The sequence below is a fragment of the Ammospiza nelsoni genome, chromosome 17, assembly GCF_027579445.1.
Source record: "Ammospiza nelsoni isolate bAmmNel1 chromosome 17, bAmmNel1.pri, whole genome shotgun sequence".
Classification (NCBI taxonomy): Eukaryota; Metazoa; Chordata; class Aves; order Passeriformes; family Passerellidae; genus Ammospiza; species Ammospiza nelsoni.
Window position 1 is genome coordinate 7,083,569 of NC_080649.1, and position 19,672 is coordinate 7,103,240.

At 40.8% G+C, this 19,672-nt stretch overlaps 1 protein-coding gene across 1 annotated transcript in view; it reads right to left on the reverse strand.

Annotated features, from left to right (window-relative positions):
• Window positions 1-14,919, reverse strand: part of OTOA (otoancorin) — a 30,891-nt gene extending 15,972 nt beyond the window's left edge. Inside the window, exons 1-19 of the mRNA XM_059484534.1 lie at window positions 14,840-14,919; window positions 14,477-14,505; window positions 14,344-14,374; window positions 14,223-14,250; window positions 13,257-13,344; window positions 11,865-11,996; window positions 11,024-11,259; window positions 10,708-10,811; window positions 8,228-8,334; window positions 7,637-7,776; window positions 5,102-5,225; window positions 4,526-4,741; window positions 3,854-4,021; window positions 3,414-3,554; window positions 2,776-2,831; window positions 2,342-2,459; window positions 1,750-1,823; window positions 1,065-1,200; window positions 18-208 (exon numbers count right to left, since the gene is read on the reverse strand). Coding sequence (XP_059340517.1) covers window positions 18-208; window positions 1,065-1,200; window positions 1,750-1,823; window positions 2,342-2,459; window positions 2,776-2,831; window positions 3,414-3,554; window positions 3,854-4,021; window positions 4,526-4,741; window positions 5,102-5,225; window positions 7,637-7,776; window positions 8,228-8,334; window positions 10,708-10,811; window positions 11,024-11,259; window positions 11,865-11,996; window positions 13,257-13,344; window positions 14,223-14,250; window positions 14,344-14,374; window positions 14,477-14,505; window positions 14,840-14,918 — 2,198 coding nt within the window. The 5' untranslated portion in view covers window position 14,919. The remainder of the gene's footprint in view (window positions 1-17; window positions 209-1,064; window positions 1,201-1,749; window positions 1,824-2,341; window positions 2,460-2,775; window positions 2,832-3,413; window positions 3,555-3,853; window positions 4,022-4,525; window positions 4,742-5,101; window positions 5,226-7,636; window positions 7,777-8,227; window positions 8,335-10,707; window positions 10,812-11,023; window positions 11,260-11,864; window positions 11,997-13,256; window positions 13,345-14,222; window positions 14,251-14,343; window positions 14,375-14,476; window positions 14,506-14,839) is intronic.
• Between the last annotated feature and the right edge of the window lie 4,753 nt (window positions 14,920-19,672).

Genomic DNA, 19,672 nt, shown 5'->3' on the forward strand with positions numbered 1-19,672 from the left:
TGTATCCAATACCTTACCCATATAACTGGAGGAGTTTGTATTTAATTTCAATCTTCTGCTCGTGGCTGAGCTGTTGGCAAAGTTTGAATTGATGCAGGGCTGCTGCCATTGCCTTCAGGGACATTCTGCCATGTAGAAAGGCTGGAGGTAAGTGGCAGATTAAATTTCCAAGGAGGTCAACATCATATTCATCAGCAATGGAGCTGTTCTGAAACAAGAAGCATTTGCCCTGTTGGCAGACCTGACTGGGCTCTTGCCCTGTACCACTCAGCTGCATCACAACTCATTTGAGATGTAAGGAACAAAGACACAACAGTGTGCACTGGCAACTTAATCTACATTTTCTGTTGAGACTGCCTTGCATTTTTTGTTTTACCAACCTAACTGGTGATATTTCATAAGCACTTCTCAGAGCTTTCAGAATTCTTTATTCCATCCTGAATCACACATAAAGAATGTGACCACCCAGCACCTGCAGAGCTGGTGCAGCTCTGTCTGGCAGCACAGCCCTCATGTGGCCCCTTGCAGCAGAGGGGCCCCAAGCTCTTGCTGTTAGAGCTGAGCTCTAAGGGGTTTCTCAAGCAGCTGCCAAAACACTGGGGATTATTCAGCTGGTACTGTGTGCAAGGACAGAAATAGCCACAGCTACATCAAAGAACTAGTTTCCCCTAAAAACTGGTGAGTGCTGCAGGTCCCAGACAGCAGAAGTCACAAAATCCTCCTGGTACCAGCACCTCTCCCATGGAGCTCCCTGTGCCACAACAGCTCTGCTTGGGCTGGCACTGCTTGGAGCCAGGGGAACACTCCAGGTGCAAACTGGTCAGCTCCAGGCTGTCCTGGCCAGCAGTGACATTTCATGAGAACACTTTGGAACATCCATGCAGTCAAGGAAAATTGCTAAGCAAGCTATAAAAAGGTTTGCTTAAGGAGCAAACAATAAAATTAAAACAGTACATAAATCCCCCAAAAAATACAGATGGATGGGTGAAGAACTCATAGAGGTGGCGACTCTCTCCTCCTCCACGGTGTCTCCTCCTCTGCTGACCCCTCTCAGCCATACCCACCAGGCACTCCTGTACTTTTTGCAGGACAGCATCCCTCTTGTGAAGGCTTGGGTTCAGAAGGTCCATTCCAGTCTTGCCCACACGTTCAAGGAAAGGGACACACAAGGGGCCTGTAACGTACTCCAGGTACTCAGAACTGCAGAAAGAATTCAGGTGTCAGAATGCAAACCTGACCTTCATAAACCCACAGCCACAGTCATGAAAGGGAAAGTGAGAAAGGCACAAAGAAAGAAAGGAAGGAAGGAATTAACAAATTTTACAATTCAGGAGTTCTCATACATACACAAGTTTTTTTTGTTTTTTTTCAAAGGAAAAAAGCTGTCACTGAGAAGTTTTGCTAACTTACACAAATGTCTTGAAACACACTGGAATGTTTCCAACCATACAGAGCAATACGCTTCAGCAGTATCCAGTGGTTTTGTCTTATATATCCACTCTCAAAAAGACCCCAAAACAAATAAGCAAACCTAAACCAAATAAGCCTACCTAGGGAAAAAAGAATCCACCAAAACGTACCATACTAAAAGACACAAAGTATTACCAACTTTAACTTGAGACAGATTTTGCCTACAGTCAGTGACCATTTTTGATAAATCACCATTTATTTGAATCATCAGTTTTCTTAGGACTGAAGGGATTCTTTGAAAAGTGCTCAGAAGTTAAGAAGGACTAAGATGTAACTCACGGAAGCGCCAGTAAGAGGAAGGGAGGAATGGATGCATTGGAGACTCTCCAAAATTTCCAAGCCAAACAATTAACCTAAAGGCAACAAAAATTTAGGCTCTTAAACCTCTAGCAGTTTTGAAGAAGAATAAAAAATATGGTTTGTTTATTGCAGCATATATATAAATTAGCATATATAAGACTGTGCATATCATCTTCAGAGAGCATTTTTATCTGGCTTGTTTTAGTTTTCTTTCTGTAGACATCAGAGATGAAACATTGTATATTTGGGAAAGTGAGAACATTTGTATGTTTCTGAAACTTCTATGTATTTCCAAACAGATTACTCATGAATTAACAAGTCAGAAGAGCTGTAGGAATTTCTTGCAATTTGTAAGTGGCAAATGAAATTGTCAAAATGAAGTATGATAACAGACAAATTCACACATAAGAGATTTAAATAAAATATGCTAACAGACAAGTTGAGACATGCAGGATCTTGAAAAAAATCCCAAAAAATCCCAAGACAAAATAGAATAAACCAAATTTTAATCTACCTAATTTGGATATTGGGTAGCATGTTTATGTACATAAAGTCTTTATTGTTTCTTTACCTGATATGGAGAAAGCAGATGAAGATTCATTTCAAAGAATTTAAAATTGTCTAAAAATATGTTTGTGTCCATACTTTCAAAGAGTTGACAAGTTACTCCTTTCACAAGCTGTCCTGTGCTGATAGGAAAGGAAAATTTCAATCTTATGAATATTTAAGGAGGATCTAGTCCTTACTCCCCACAACCCCATCCCAAGTCAGTTTCTTCACCTGTCCCATTTCCGGTAATTAAAAGTAAAAATTCAAACAAATTGAAAGATATCAACAAAGCCTTAAAACACCCAAACCTCTGCAATGCTTTGAGCCTCATTTTGGTTTTGAAGACTCCTTTTGATAAGGAAGGTGAATTATCCTGTGGTATCCAGGAATGAATAAGCATAAGTTGCTCTCAAAAACTAGTCTTAAACCCCATTTCAAAAGAGATACAGTCCATACCTTAGAAGGTCAATAGGATGGTTTTCCTTGGACAGTAATTCATACAGATACAAAGCCTGAAAATAAAACCACCATAATTAAAGGTAACTTTAGTTAATCCAGTTGTAAGAGACAACAATTACTGCAAGGTTTTTGTACTCTGAGCTCTCTTATGTACTCTAAAGATACTTCTGTGGTCCACCTTGAGCAAACAAAAGGTTTGGCATCCAGTTTAGATGAATTTTTTCTTCACAAGACAAGCCAACACTGACTGGCATTATGGGATGATGCTAAACCTGCACATGGCCCACAGCTACTGAAAAACTTAGGGCTGAAGGGAGCTCTGGAGATCATCTGATCCAACCTTTCATCTCTCTGGACATTACATGCAAATGTATAATATGCAGTAGTGGAAAGAGACAATTTACATGGCAGAAACCTGGGGGTTTAAACGCAGCATATTAATGCTTCTTTTTCTATAGCAATGTCTCATTGTGCTGCCTGGGCTCTAAATGCCCTTTGGTGTTTATGTTGAGATGAAATTGGGGCAGTTCCTTCCTTTTACCTGTGTTCCTTGAACATAAATATATTACACCACTTTTCCAATTCTCCCATCACACTACATTGCAGTGGAATGGGAACTGCATAACAATTTTTACCTGGCTGCTTCTCAGTTCTTTTTCGTTCAGCATTGCAGAATTATATCCAGTTTGCTTCCATAAACCAGAAAGAGAGACTTCTTTAAAGAAAGCTCCTTGTATATCTTTGACTGATGAAGAAAAATCTCCAGATGAAGCAATCTAAAAAGAGGAACACAAAAATACATGGCATTTCTGAACTGATGCTTAGATTTACAGGATTTGCCCTTATTTCTATTCTGTGTAATATTTCTCTAAGAGGATAAAGGAAAAACAAGACAGTATTAAAACCACAATGAAATAAGCAAGAGAGAGCCTTCAAAATACACTTGGTGTTCAGAAAAATGGCAGTAGAACCATTAACCATTGAGTTAAAGGACATATCTTGGTTTAATTCATGCTGTACAGTTCTGGTCATGGTGCTCTTGGGCAGAGAGAATCTGGAGTTAATAATCAATCACCTTCCTGAGGATGCCCTGCTGCTGTGCAGGAGATAAGTCAGACAGGTACTGGGACGTTGTGCCTCGAATCATCTGAGCCAGCTCCCTGGGGCTCATGCTGTGCAGGGACCAGGTGCCAATCCCTGTCACCAAGGCACCCATTTGGCTCACATTGTAAAATGATAAAACCTGCAGGGAGAACAGCACAAGCAAACTGGAAGTTTTATTGAGACCAGCAGATGTATTTAAAAGCAAAAGTCAATAAAGTAAAACTGCTTATTAAATACTTAATATATTTATTTCCTGGGATACATTTTCTGTGTCTGTCCCATTGAACAAATGCCTGAAGTTTCTCAAAAGTTTTTTTTTCTGAAACTTCAACCAGGACCTGATTCCTTGCATTGCAGTATATTTGAATATACAGCCTGGGATTCCTGATCATACAAATTCTGCTTAGGGCAGTGACACAGACAAAATACAAATCTGCCAAATCCAAATATTCATTTTTTCTGTTACTAGAGAGCTACTTTGGGATGTACAATCTTGGATGCTTTTATTTGATTTAAACACATTTTTCAGGTCACCAACTAAATAGAATTCTTGCACTAAACTTTTCAAAATCTACAGTTATTGTTGAGAAGAAGCCATTTCACTTTTAAAAACAGAAGGTGGGAAAGCTGTTATCAGAGATACCTTTTCATAAGAGAGATATTTACTGGATAAAATCATAACTTGGCTCTTTGCCCACCCAGAGACTTGGTTTAATGTTGCAACAGCATTATGCACTGCTTCAGGTGACAGAGATTCCAGCTGACTTGAAGTTAGTCCAACCACAGCATCTGACAGAGTTCCAACGGTATCATTCAATGTCTGGTTTTGCATGGCAATGTTCAGGAGTTGAGCTTTGAGCTAAATCAAACAAAAAGAGCAGATCAGAAATAAAAATCTGCCAAGAACCAATTTCCATTACTACCCAAAACATTAACTGGAATCTCTGGAATACGCATTGGCAAATATTCACACACTTCATAAAATTTCAAAAATAGAAGCACAGTTGTGAAAGGTATATGGAACAGGAATATGAAACAGAATGAGAAAAGGATAAGCACCCAAAATGGGTTTCTATTCTTTGCATTCTCAATAACAATTTTCCCTTATTTCTTAAGCCCCAGTAATTTTTCTCTCATTTCTTTCCTTATTTAAGAAGAACATCTTTCCTCCTCTGTTTACAGGGTTATGTTAGGCAAGAAGGACAAGTGTTGTACACACCTCATGAACCTTGGCCTGGAAACCTCTCAGCTGATTGCATTTAATCATTTGATGAAGTAGAGCCCGGGCCACAGCTGCATCCATCTCTTCCAGGTCATCATAAAAACAAACCAACAAACCCAGCCTATAGAGCAGAAACACATTAGCTCCCTTCTGACATAAAAGGTGTCACTGTTGGGCAATGGAAACACAGCTTGGTACCCTCTCCTGGTGATCACAGCTTGAGCAATTTCTGTTTGTCATGAGTGCCTCAACCTGCACTGGCCTTTGTACTCAGCTGAATCCTGCCTGGATTGTTTGTGTTTGAGGATTTACCTGTCCTGCTTCCATTTGTTCATGGCTGGATTGTCCCACTTAATGACTCCACTTCCCTCAACAGGATAATTTTGAAAATAATAGAGGGCTATTAATAAGTCTCTCGAAGGGGCTTGCTGAGTTCTTGTCTGGTTTGGTTGGATGTTTTGAACTCTAACTAATGCTTGGATTCCATATGCAACACAATTCATTTGTGTTTCAGAGCAGCAGCTGGGGCATGACATGGCCTCTTTATCATTTCAGGATTAAACAAAAATCTGCTGTAATTCACATTAAACACAGGACTGGCTGATGGATGGAGACCTGTCCAGTTCACCACTGCTCAGGAGAAAGCACACTGAGGCTCACTAGCCACTGGTGCCAGCACAGCAGTCTGCAAGGCAGGGCTTTGAGCTGAGCTCATTTTCCTTCACAGTTCCCATGCCATAATATTTAAATCAACATTTCCATTAACCTCTGTAAAGTGCAACCACAGCCATAGTTTTTGGAGAGGAGGAGTCACACCACCATGGGGAAGTGCCTGTTGTAGGTGTCCTTCTAGCTTAGACCTTGTGCTTATTTACTGCCTTTACCTGCAGCCCTGCCAAGAAAGAGCTCTGAATTGTGCATCACTATGTCTGGATTTTGAACTTGACAGTGATGGGGATGAACTGGTTTGTAGGAAGCCTGAGTCAATTCCTTTTCCCTGTAAAATCTCAGCCTTTGTTTTTATAATTTACAAAGAACAAGAACCTCAAAGATATGGCCAAAGCCCAGCTTTCCTGCTGCAGTCCCTGGTTTTTCACAGTTCAGTGAGACAGGCACAGGCAGAGTCTGGGCAGTAATGTCCAGATGTGAATCAAATCATCAGTGGACAATGCTGCAGCATGACCAGAAACTCAGTCAAATTCTGCAGCACAGAAAGGCTTTTAGTTCCTCCAGTCCCTCAACAACAATGTGCCAGCAATATAACAAAACACTGCTTCAGCAGCACATCTGAATTCATGGGAGATCATCAAACCAACACACAAATCAAAGAAACATCTATAAGAGCATTTTAATAACAAATAATTACATTCTGATGCATTATTGCATAGCCACCAAAAGCTCTTCATCTCCTTTGGGATTAGCAGAAATGAATAACACTACTACTTAAAAGTAAAAGTGCATTTAAATCAACAGTATGGTTAAAATGAGTAACATAAACTAAGTGTGTCGTAAAAATGGAATATATTAAGGATTATGGAGCATGACATTTCTCTCATCCATGAGAATGTGGCAGCTCTTGTGAGTGACAAAATAATTTTTAAGATTTCTGACATTGAAATTTAGAGCGTGGGCATAACTCTTCTCTCGCTTACTCCTCCGACAAGAGCAATGCTTCACGGAAGTCAGCGAGCTGCACTGCAGTAATGACAGCAGCTCTGAAGCCATAAAGCATATTCTCCATTAGTTTAAAACTCCAAGGTATCCCCCAAGGAGGCTACAAATAATTTCAGACAGCATTGTCTTGGGACTAAATGCATCCATTGATATGACAATGTAAATGTAAATGTGGAGCGCAGAGCTCTCTCGTGCTCGCTGCGTATTTATGAGTAACAGCAGTTTATTTTGGTTTTTTATCAGTGGTAAAGTTAGTTCAGTGCAGATTTGACAGCCCCGAAAATTCAGTTTCCTGCTTACACACCTAAAATCCAAACATATTTAAGCATGGCTCATCTCCACCCTGCAGGACAAAGAGGACAGCAGGGCAGGCTTTACAGTGCTTCACTTTGTGGCTTCTCTGGTGACACCCACGTCAGCTTAAACCCACTTGCAGTCCTGCTGGCAGGAGTTGAGATTTCCTCCTTCAATCCTAACTGTAAAATGATTTCCCCCAAACACCTCCATGTTCTGTGATTCAAGCAGCAAGGCAACTCATGTCCTGCTGTCCCAGTTTATTTTATTGCTCTGTGATGTGGTGGAGCTCTGCCTAGGTCCCCCAGATACTGCTGCAGCCTTCCTACAAATGCTACAGGCACCTCCTCACTGTGGAGCAGGAGACAAAGCATTAGCTAATTAGGCACACCTCCAAAAATTCATAAAGTAGCAATTCTTCACTGTTGCTAAACAGAGCTGGACTTCAGCCTAGATTTTTCCTCTGGAATGAAAAAGCTGTGCCACGCTATCAATTTCCATTTTCTCCTTAGTCAGTTGTTCCATCCACACACAGCCATAAAAGAAAAAGCAAAGCAGCCTTGCCTGTAGATAGTTGAAGTGTTCCTCATATCAAACCCTGAGGAGTTTATCCTTTCCAGGAGGGCCTGTGCAAGCTCTGGTGTGATATCATACACCATGTCCAGCTGCTTTGTTGCGTTGTCGTAGCTGATGAACAGCCTGATCTGAGCAGCACAAACAAAACCATGCATCAGCACTGGGAGACAATGAACCCTGAAAAGTCTCTGTCTGACACCCAAAATTAATTGAGCCTGTTCATGTTATAGAGAAAGCAAGAAGATTTGGATAAACCAGTATTTCTGAAGGCAAAGTTGAGTGAGTGATTTGAGTGATTCTTTGCCAAAATGTCACAAAATCTGAGGGTCTTTTATCATTGGTCCCTTTCAATAGAAGTCATGGAAGTCTGATACAGATAAATAATTACATATTAATGACAAGCACTTTAAAATTAAAAAGATAAAAGAATTTTGTAAAGAATACATTTATATTTCCCCTCTGTAGTTTCTCTTTATAATTAATTAATAAGATATATTAAGTTATTTTTCATGTTTAAGTTTGCTTTTGTGTTCATATTGTTTATAGCAATAATAAACCCAACCACACTTTGTTACTTACTTCATTGAGACTAATTTTCAGAATTTCTTCTAATGGGAGATGGACCATGTATCTTCCCAAAATCCATAAGCTTTCTGCACTGACCCAAGAAGTTGATTCATTGAACTCTGTTTTGTACAAATAAATACTCACTACAATGTTCAGAAAGTAATTACTTTTCAAATATATTTTACCTAGTATATTGTTATTGTTAAATAATAAAAAAATCCACAAATCAGAAAAATCCTTAGCAGAGAGAGTCAGATTCCCTCCATTTGCTACATTTTAGCACCACGCTTTTATGAGTCCATACATTTTTAAATGAAAATGAAATAGTGTTTCAAGTGTCTCAGATTTTCTCATACATAAACAATTAATGTTTTATGTTGTCAGAAAAGAGAATGGATTAATTGTGGGACAGGAAAAAAAATTACCCAAAAGTATTAAACATGGAGTAGTACTTTTAAATTTCACTTTTCCTAATCAATTGCATTATTTAAGAACATCAGGAAGGCCTGATACATTATATATCTTATATATTATTATTGATGATGCTACTTATTTCAGCAATATGCAGTAGCAATAATGGAGAAAATGAAAAACTGTTCAAATACCTACATGGAAATAGGCTGACAAAACCACAAAACACTGCATAGCAGTTAAAAAATGGCATTCATTTAGTAACATTCTCCCAAGGACTGAAAATGAAATCAAGATCCAAATATCCCTGAGAAAAAACATATTTATGGACTCCATGGGTACCCTGAGCCACAAAGACTGTTTTCTCCAGGGTGCTGTCATTTGGATGGCTCTGTGTGTGACACTTCTGAACACATTCCTCAGCAGTGCTGATACTCACAACTCTGTTAAAATAAAATCATCCATGCACTTTGAAGAGTTTGCAGTGCTGGGAAAAAAAACCAGCCTGCATCTATCAGAAGCTGAAGGACTCCATTAAGTGATTTTTTTGAAAACACAGATCTAAGCTCCTTAACTGAGACAAGATGATGATCCCAGCAGACCTGTCAGGCCTGCGTTTTTTAAAGTGATATTACCTCCCATTACCCAGAATATTATGAGAGTTGAAAGACATGACAAGAGAACTAAAGAAAAACCAGCAGCATTTAAGGATGTTGACTGTGGCCTTTAGCAGAACATATTTGCAATTACCAGCCATGCCAGCTGTGATCCCCAAAATCTGATCCCTATCCCAGGTGGTCCCAGTGCTACCCACACACAAAGTGAATAAATCACTTTGTTCCTGCACTCTGCTGTAGCCTGGGAGTGCAGATAAACAGAAGGGAGCTTTAGACTTGCAGTCCAAGTGTGCCTGCCCAGGGCTGATGGTTCACACTGCCACAACCAGCTGGGAATCAGCCCACATTTGATGTCCTGGGTGTGGATTCACCACATCTGTGCAGCCTTCGGCAGGTGAAGCAGCAACCAGGAAGGAAAAAGAGGCACAGCAACTCCCAGTCCCTCCTAAGCTGTGTGATCTTCCAAAAATTGAGGGTTCACCAATGCTTCAGACAAAACCCAAGATGATGCTGAAGGATTTTCCCAGGACTGCTGAGGAGCACTAGGCAAATTCTGTATCTCTGCTTCCCCAGCAATGCACTGGCTCTAACATCACCTCACAGCAGCAGCATGAGCCTCCTCTCCACTCTCACTGGTTTACTCTGATATTTTGAAATGGCAGGAGACCCAAGAGGTAAATTTAGCTCTACTGAAGCAAGTGGGCATTTAACCTTTGATTTCTAGGGCGGGAGGAAGAACACACACACCTGTAAGTCTAAAATGCTCCCAGGACAGCTGTGCTGGGATGCTCAGTGAAACCCAGGCTCTGATGTTCAGTGCCCTGCACAGCCCCCTTGTGGAGCCCATCCTGCCTGTCCCAGCTATGGAACAGCTGTTTCAGGCACATTAACCAGGCAAACAGGTGTGGAAAAATGCATTCAATCAAGATTAATTAACTTTGGTTTTATCATGTCCCTTTCCTGATCGAGTTGGTGCCATGTGTTTTCACAACATCCTGCATTTCTTTTGTGTTTTTAAACAGGGCAGTGGATAAGGTATCCTGAGCCAGAGCTGTTTTTCTCATCTGCACAGGAGTTCAGAAGAGAACAACAAGTCTTGGCAGGGCACCTGGCCACTGTATCTTATTTCAGATTTAGTACAGAGAGAAAAGACTGGAGTACAAGAAAAAGACTTGTGTATAGCTCTGTGCAGAACAGAAGAAGAGTCCTTTGGTTGCACTTGATCCTGGAAGTCTTTTCCAGCCTTAACAATAGCATGATTCTACTCTATAAGTTGAAGCATCTTTGGAGAACTATTTGTTCATGAGTAACAAACACATTATATTTACTGTGTTCTGCAGAAAAGGTATTCCAGACAGCTCTCTAACCTGTGTTAACTGGGAAAACAATTCAATACAATGGGCAGGCCTTTTGCTGAGTGCTTTTCTCTTATCATAAACAAGAATAAAACACTTTGTAACATACCACTCATGTTGTAAGATTTCTGTAGAATCTGCTTCATCCAGCCATAGAGAGCTCTCTGAGTGCTTGCTGAGGTTCTGTCATAGAGGTCCTTGAACAACGATGATCTAAGTGATAACCAGGTTTGTTAGCTCACTAATGACTTCACTATTCATTTTTTTTTAATGACACATGGACGAATGATTTTAGAAACAGCATTCTTTACACATAAGCAGAAAGCTGTATCTGGAAAACAGACTGAGACCATATAGCAACCTCATTTTCAATAGCCAGCAAATCCAATATAGTATAAATTGTGTCTGAAAAATAAATGGCTTACAAGTTTCTGAAAGCATCCTCCAGCAGAAGGTTTGGGAGACTCCCAACGACATCAGGCTGGAGATAGTTCACTGCTGACACCCTCAGAACCTGACTCAGGATATCCACACAGTCCAGGGCACTCAGGGCCAGGAAGCATTTATCCAGTGTTACAAGGAACAAGGTCCTGTTTACTCCTGGGCTTTGGAAAATTCTCTCTCTAATCTTGCCCCAGTCAAGAATAATATTTCCTATTTCCTGCAAGCAACAAAGTGTTAAATCAACATCTCTGATTAATTCAATATATGGTTCATTTTGAGGCCTGACAGAGAGCACTGTACAAAGAATATCATCCTGTTCTCATGAAAAACAGCTGCAAACTACTGGTTGTTGGCTTTACTTCAGATAATTCCTTTCTGGCATTGGGTAGGGACCAGCTTGAATTTTTTTACAAAACCAAAATGAAAGCCAGAAAGATATTTCAAATGGCTGATTAACAAAATGACTAATTTCACCTTCTTTAGCCATCTTGGCTTTCTTTCCAGCCACCAAAAAGAAGATGCTCCCTGAGAGTAACTGGCCCTACCTACCTTAGGTGTTACTGCAGGAGGGAGAACTCTTCTCTGTAGATGAGTTTCTCTCTATTGATTACAGTGAAAATCCAAATGACTGACTTGGACTTGCAGCAACTTTTTTAGACAATAAGAGTTAAATAAACTGAGTCTAACCTAAGAGGAGAGGAATCCAATCCAAGCCAGGTAAGTAACAGCAAAGCCTGCACTGTGAGCCCCCCAGTCTGTCCCTCTCCATTTGTCTAAACACTGACAGCAGCTTTTCCTTTTCACATGTGGAAATTCACTTACAAGATGCTCCTTTTTGCTGTTGAAGAGGTACTTCATTGCAGTTTGGAACTGCTGCTGATCAAGCTGCTGCAATTCTGACAGTAGCTGCCTGGGCTGGTATAAAAGGTTCTTCAGGTAACTTTTTATGGACATCTGAAGTGTAGAAAAATATGTGTAATATACATAAAACTCATACTATTGTACTTTTACTCCCTTAAAATCTGTGCTCGAGGAGAACTAAGTGCTTAGCTCTGTATTGTCTGTGCTGCCAATGATCAAAATGACTATTCCCCACACAAACTGAAAACAAAAATAATCTAAATGCATTCTGAAAGACAGCAATTTTCAAATCCTATTCTTAGCTTCATGAACCAGTCCTCTCAAGGGAGCTTTTTAACAAAGATGCCTCAGTTTCTCACTTCATAAAACAAGAGTAATAAAGCTTTTCTGCTTCACACAGCAGAGCTGTGAAAATGAAACTTCTGAAGAGCTAAAAAAAAGCCTAAAAATATCAGGTATCATGTGCACATTACTTAAAAAAGGGAAGGAAATGTGCAATTAGATGGGAGGAAAAGTCTCTACCAGGTCATAAGCCAAAAATATTCTCTCTTGCATCAAGCTGCATTACCAGTTAACAACCTCATGCCTGTTTTGAAAAATTGAAGGGGAATCTTAACACTGGAACAGAAATAAATTTAAGGTTCATTAGCAGCAGACTGGAGTAAAACCCCTTCTATTTCCTGACAGAATTATTTCAGAGTTGGTTTGGAATTTGAATTGCAATTATTCTTTGCTGCCTTTGCTTAACTTGCATTGCCACCACCAAATATTAACACGGCTCTTTATGCCTCGGGGTTCAGCCTGCTGAGAACATCAGGCTGCCAATAAACCTGACAAAGGGAAGGGACAGTGGCAGGAAAATGTAGGTGAGGATGAGCTGTGAGAGTGACAGAGCCTGGGACAGGTTTCAAGCAGTGTGGAGCTCCTGGGAATGCCTGAGGCTCAGGGATGGCACAGCTGACACTTTCCTGTCCCTGTGCGCGCAGGGATGAGGGAGGGGCTCAGGTGGAGGCATTCTGTAGGATGCTCTGGACATAAGGAGCAGTGTGAACTACAGCCAGCCAAAATCTGGGAGAAACCTGTCATTTTCTGGGGAAACAGCATTTATATATGCTCAACTCAGAAACAATTAGCATGAAAAATCCTAATTCCTACTTTCCATCAGAGGAAAAGCAAAAAAAGTTGTTTTTATTTCTGCCTTGCATACTCCTGCAATCTTTGGGGAAAAAGACAACCTATTCCTATTTCCTATTTTCCTCCATCATTGACCACTAGCTTTGGCTACAGAGATAGATTAAGTTTTTTAAATTCCTTTTCAAATAAAAATGTTAATGCACCTTAAATGTCACAAACCTGTAGGCTGCTAAGAGTAAACATAACTTCCTGGGCATGAAAATATGCCATGACTTTTGTAAGCAGATCTGCTGTCCAGACATTAGAGCTGTAACAGAAAACAGGATCAAAAATGCCAGTAGAATAATGTAACAAGTAAAATAATGTAACAGGTTAAATAGCAGATTACAAGAGTAAAACAGAAAAAGGGAAACAAAGAGTGATGCTAACACCATAATGACAAAAGTATTCAGTTTTTTGCCCAGCCAGAATAATAGCTGATCTGCTTACTGCAATGAAAATACATGGTTCAATGGGGAATGGAATTAATTAGGTTTTTTTCCATCTAATTCCACAACCACCCACAATAAACTCAATTTTCCAAGGTGCTGCCATTAGCACCACTCCAAGGCATGTGCTTTCTGGCACCCCATTATGCCTGCTCTGATCTGCTTGCAGAAAGCTCAGGGAGGAACTGCTGCCTTTCCCTCAGCAGAGTCATTAATTTCACTGAGTCTTCCTTACACAGACACTGATTTTCTCAAAATATGTAGGAGTGGAATGGCCTTTGAGGCTTATCCTGCTCTTTCAGATTTGGGCAAAATTAGCAAATAATTCAAAAGCCACCAGGAGCTGGAGGATGGGGATGGAGTGAGAATGAAAGGAGGAGGACAGACAGCTGGAACTGCACTTAATTCCTTAAGAAGTCATTTGGACACATGTGAGCAAAGTTAATTATCAAAACTTCTGAAAACTGTAGCAAGTATTTATTTTCAGCCTCGTTCTCTATTTTTTTTTTCTTTTTCATGACAAACAGGTTTTTCCCTGTTAACAGGAAATACTCCTCCCAGGAGACCTAAATCCAAGTAACCATATGTGCCAACTTCATTCTATCCATAATGTTCCAGTTTCTGTGGATATGAAACAGATCATATCTGAAGTGCAAGATAATATTGAAAAATCAAGATGAGGAGAGTAATACATTACCTTTGAAAATAAAGCATATCTAGGAGGCCTGCACATGAAAAATGGAACATAAAAAGTTATGGTGAGATACTGAGTCTGAATTCATTTTAGAAGCATAAGTGGGAACAACTGTGAACATTACCATTGAGATATTTCCCAGCTATTACTTCCTCCTAAGGAAAAAATACAAATATATGTAATAAATTACTATTTTTAGATTATAATATAAAATGCTGTAATGTTAAAATGTAGAGAGATCAAATAAAAATACTAACCACAGCTTTGTGTAACAATGGAGGCAAATCTGTAAAAGATTATCCAATTATTAGAAGTTAATTTAATGTTTTATCAGTCAATTGTGTTACACAAAAATACATTTATTGTATGCAGTGATTATATACACATATATAATTTATTTGCAAAGATTTAATGCAGTTTTAATTACATTTATTTACAGAAAAAGAGTGGAGGGGGGGAAGGCTATTCAATAATAAATTGGTGAAATTCTTTGCTGGCATAGCTCCATGAAGCCAAGAGAACAGAGACCATGGTCCCAGTCACTAAAGAGCACCTAATTTATTAACCACAGCTTTTTCTGTGCCTCAAACACACCCCTCAGACAGGAGTTCTGCTCTTACCTTCAGAGTTCTGACTGTGAGTAATCTTGGCATGATTCATTGATATCAACAAGAAACACATCTTCAAAAGTCTGGACATTTCTTCTGGTGTTTTTAGAATAAAAAGATATTTGGATTGAAGAGGAAAATAGGAAGAACAGAGTCAAAATGCAATATTCACCCCAAATTTCATAGCTATAAATCAGAGACAGCCTACACTATGGAGTACAGATAGAGATCAGAACAATCCAAAGCTGCTTGCTCCCAAGTTTTTAATTTAGATCTTTTTCTAGGATAGAGATACACTTCATGCAAACACAAGTCCGTGAAGAGTGTGTGTGCAGTCAGATTTATCTCCCTATGGCAAGTGGCTCATTTAATTCTCTTCCTTGTAGCACCATTTATTTACCAAGTTACACTGCACCTAAGTATGACTTCAATGCAGTTTTGTTAAAACAGGCAAACAAATCTTTTTAAAATCAGATAAAACAGAAGAAAAACTGAATGAAAAGGAAATTATAAAGAAGCTTTGAACAAACCCAAAGCTCTTCCTAGCTGGTTAAGCTGCAGTGTCACTGCAGACTTGCTCTGGGACCCTCCATTTGCAGATCTCTGAACTCAGGGGTGGGACAGCCTGGCCCTGGTCCCCTGTCCCTGCAGGGTGCTCCAGGCAGGCAGGGGATGGAGCACTCCCCTTCCCTGCTGCCACTTTTGGCAAATAGGGAGTAAACATCCTTATGCTCTTCTGAAGCAAAGCCCCACATTTGGGAAAGTGACCATGTCACTTCACCTGGATGGATCAAAGCTGTGGTCTGTGTACTCATAAGAAGTGTCTCACCAAACTCTCACCACCACCACAGCCACAGTTTGTGTGGAAAGAGATGTTTTGGTAGCTCTTGCTGTCCCTGCTGCCCTGTGCTATGCAGCATAAAAATCACTGAAATATAAATTCTCTGGAAGGGCAGTAACAGGGTACCCAGAGCTTTTCACTGGGTTGTCACTGATTGTCACCAGAAAAATTTGAGTTTCACAGTTGACCAAAACAAAATGAACATGTTGCTTTTGGTCTGTATCTTGAAGGACAAGGATACACCAGCACTAATGCAATGGGGTGGGAAGGAAGGAAGGAAAGACTGGGCAGGTTTCACCCTCACAGGAGTTTCTGCAGCCACATCCCCTCCTCAGCTCTGAGGGCCATCAGCTGCTTCAATCCCACTGCAGAGGGGATTTTCTGCCTGGCCCTCTGCTCAGCCTGAGAGCCACCACCCCCACAGGTAAAACAACAAATTAATCTGAGATATTAGATCATGCCTTGACCCACAGATGGCAACTCCTTACACTGGGATTAGTCCCTGATTTAACAAATGACACACAGGGTCCCATTGGCCCACTTGGCTCTGACCATAAGGACACTTTGTAAGGTTTTGTCTCCCTTTCCCTCATTTCAAAGGTTTATTTGCAAGACACTGAATTTCTGCATTTCTTTTTGTTGCTGAATTCTGTGCTCTCTCTTCTTTCCCCCTAAAGTTCTCTGCCACAGCTCGAGTTACAGATCTGAATATTTGATAAATGACACCTTTTTTGGACTGTTTAATCTCATGTACCAAGGTACTCTTTTAAAAAAATATCTTTCAACAAGCCTCCAGCAATACCTCAGTCTATTGCAAATACTTAACTCCAGTCTTGTAACAGGAGTGACTCAAACTGACAGATGATGAAAAATTTAAACTTTAGACTTCAAGAAGCTATCACCTCTGTCCTGTTCTTACACACCTGAAACCCCTTTCAGCCACTCTTTTGGGAGCACCACAGTAAATGTCTCTCATTCAGATGTATCTGGTTTCCTAGACAATAAACTTACTTGTGTTTGTTTCTGCCTGTGCCCTAATAATTTTCCAGTAAAGTTTGATTACTCTGCATAGGTTAAATCATGCTTCCAATGTCACTCCCGATTTGTTTATTCCAATTCAGTCACTTTGATCAGGGAGTGTATTTTAATTAAAGCATGCTAACTTAATGTCTAAGGAGATTAAATGCTAAGGAAAGTGCTTTTTCATCCTGACTACCTCAAGGGGACAATCAGCAGGGCACAAAAAGGGCTGTGGAAAGCCCTGCCTGGCAAGACAACCTGTAGGATGAAATAGTTCATTTTTTGAGTGAAATAGGACAGTTTGCAGCTCACAGCAACCTCCAGAGAGTCCCAAATCCCACTCTGGGGATCTCCCGCAGATCCCACCCAGCATTTCCCCAGAGATCATCCCTTGCATTTGCTGTGATGAGATTTCTGAGCCTGCAAGACTCCCCGCTAAAGAGAAACTCCCAGATTGCCTTCTCCTCTCACTTCAGAACAGCCACCCTTCCATGGACAGAAATCCTAGACATTTTATCACTCACCCCATGCAGTCGCTGCCTTATCTGAAGCTCGATAACCAGAAACTGACCTTACAATCACAACTCGCGCTGATAAGCATATACACTGCCCGTGCCCACCTTCCCCTGGCACCCGGGCTCTGAGGGAAAGCACCACATTCAAAGGCTGCGGGCTGGAAAGGGAGAGCGGGCAGGAGAAGAGGAGGAGGGCCAGGACCCCAGAGAGCTTTACCTGCCTCCGCCGTGGGCGCCTCCTCTCCGGCTCTGCAGGAGCTGGGCGGCTCCAGCGGGACCCTGAGAGCGGGGCCGGGCCCAGCACCGCCCTGCGGCCTCAGGCGCCGGCCCAGCGCCCCGGCCCTCAGGGCGGGCGGGAGCGGCGCCTTCGCAGGGGCTCGGCACTCCCGGGGCCGGCAGGAGGGGACGCTTCTGTCCCCAGGTGAAGAGAACTCACCAAGCTGTGCAGGGAAACACAGGGCTGGTGATGCCCTGCTGTCCCATCTACCCAGCCAAAGCAGGGGAAGGTGGCCCTGGGTCCCTCAGAGCATGAACTGATTGTACCTGGGATCACCCGGCAAAAGGGGGCTGTGGTTTTGAGGGATGAGCTGTTCCAACTTCGAAAGCTTCTGGCTAAATCATGTGGCACAGCATCGTTTTCCTGCAGTGCAACACATCCAGCCCACCGTGAGAGAATAGAACAGAATAGTTCAGCCACTTTCCAGAGCAAAACCCTGCACATTGAGAGCACCGCAGTGCAGCTTGGATGGACACTGGCACCCACAGCAGGACGCGGCAGGATTCCCAAACCCAGGAGTAATGAATTTGGACATTGGAACTGCAACACTTGTTCCTTTAAATTTGGGGCAATTTAATGAACTATTGGACTCACGAGTTTCTTTCTGTGAGCTGTGAGCATCATTGACTGCACACAAATGCTCTTAGTGCCTGTAGGAAGGAAGAAGTCCCTTCCCTCCCAAGGAACTCTGGCTTTAGAAATGCAGGTGTAGGCACAGAAATACTGTACCTGCAGGTGTAGGTACAGTCCTGGGGGTTATTCTGTTTATTCAACAGGTCTAAGCAGGTGTTTGACCCTGATGAATTTAGGCTTTGTAGAAAGATTTTCTTCATCATTGGTTATCTTTTAACTCCTCATCTCAAGTGTAAGAATACTTGGTTAAATAGAGTGAACAAAGTAGAAAATTGTAAAAAAGGATAAAACCCCCCTATTGTTTACATTGCACCTTCTGTTCCCAAACCTCTCAAAGCCATTACAAACTGAAATCCTCAGTGACAGGACTAAAAGATGAGAGACATGAAATACAGTCTCTTGTGTGATTTTTAACATGTGGGATTAAAACACTTAAGTACCTTTGAAGAAGTTTGTCTTACTTCATATTTGCTACCTTAACCTAAATTAATGACACATTAAAAAACATCTTCCCACTACTAGATGAGTATAAAATGAAGGTAGCAGAAGATAAATTAATGGATTCAGTCCAGAGCATATACAGCTCATTTTCCCAACAGACAAATCTGATTGCACTATGTGCCAAAATGCAACAGCACATCCTGAAATGAGAATAACACTGAGTCTAAATTACTGTTGAGAAGTAATTTGAAATTTCACCATCCCTTGCCCTATACTACAGAATACTATTCCACAAAGATGACTGACAACAAAAAGCTAATAAATTGGCAGGAGAAATCATTACCCATCAGCTTGAGGTAAACCTAAAATGACATTGTTAAGCAGCCTACCTGGCATAAAATCACCATTAATTATAAAAACCACAAAAAACCCACAACAGACAACTTTTTTAGACTTCAAAAGCAACAGAAGTCAGTTCTTACTTTACTTACCTGAGGCTTCTCTGCTCTCTCACACTTGCAATCCAAGCACTACATGACATACACCTGCCAGGTCTACTTATGGTGTCTCATGTTTTAAAGAGAAGTTATATCCCAACTGCCAGAAATTATCCACTTAAACAGTTTTTAAAAGAAGACATGATAAAATAAATAGCATTAATTTAGTGCTTTTGAAGAAAGGAAAATGTCTCAAGCTAGCTAAAATGAAAATGATCAAGCCCCTACAGCCTGATCCTCAGAGACAGTTTGACTCAGAAAATTTAAAAGAAACCACCTGCAACTTTTTATAGCTGAAAACATTTGGCAACAACTTGCTTAGAGGGTTTGTTTTCAAAGCCATCAGCTTAAAATGCAGTTTTGACAAGTTCTACCATAACCCCTTGGTTATGGAAAATGGCAAATGCAAAAGCAATGAGGACAGGGAAGAACATGAAGGAAACCCAACTAAAAGTGATACATTTTTTGTGCACTGTTATCCCATTAAACAATAATTAAATGCTGTTGAAATAAATGCAAGGTTGTGTTGCTACTGAAAGCTTGATTCTCAACACAAACAGCAGTTGCTGCAGGCAAGCATGGCTATGGTTACAAAAATGAACACAGAAGTTAATGCAAAAG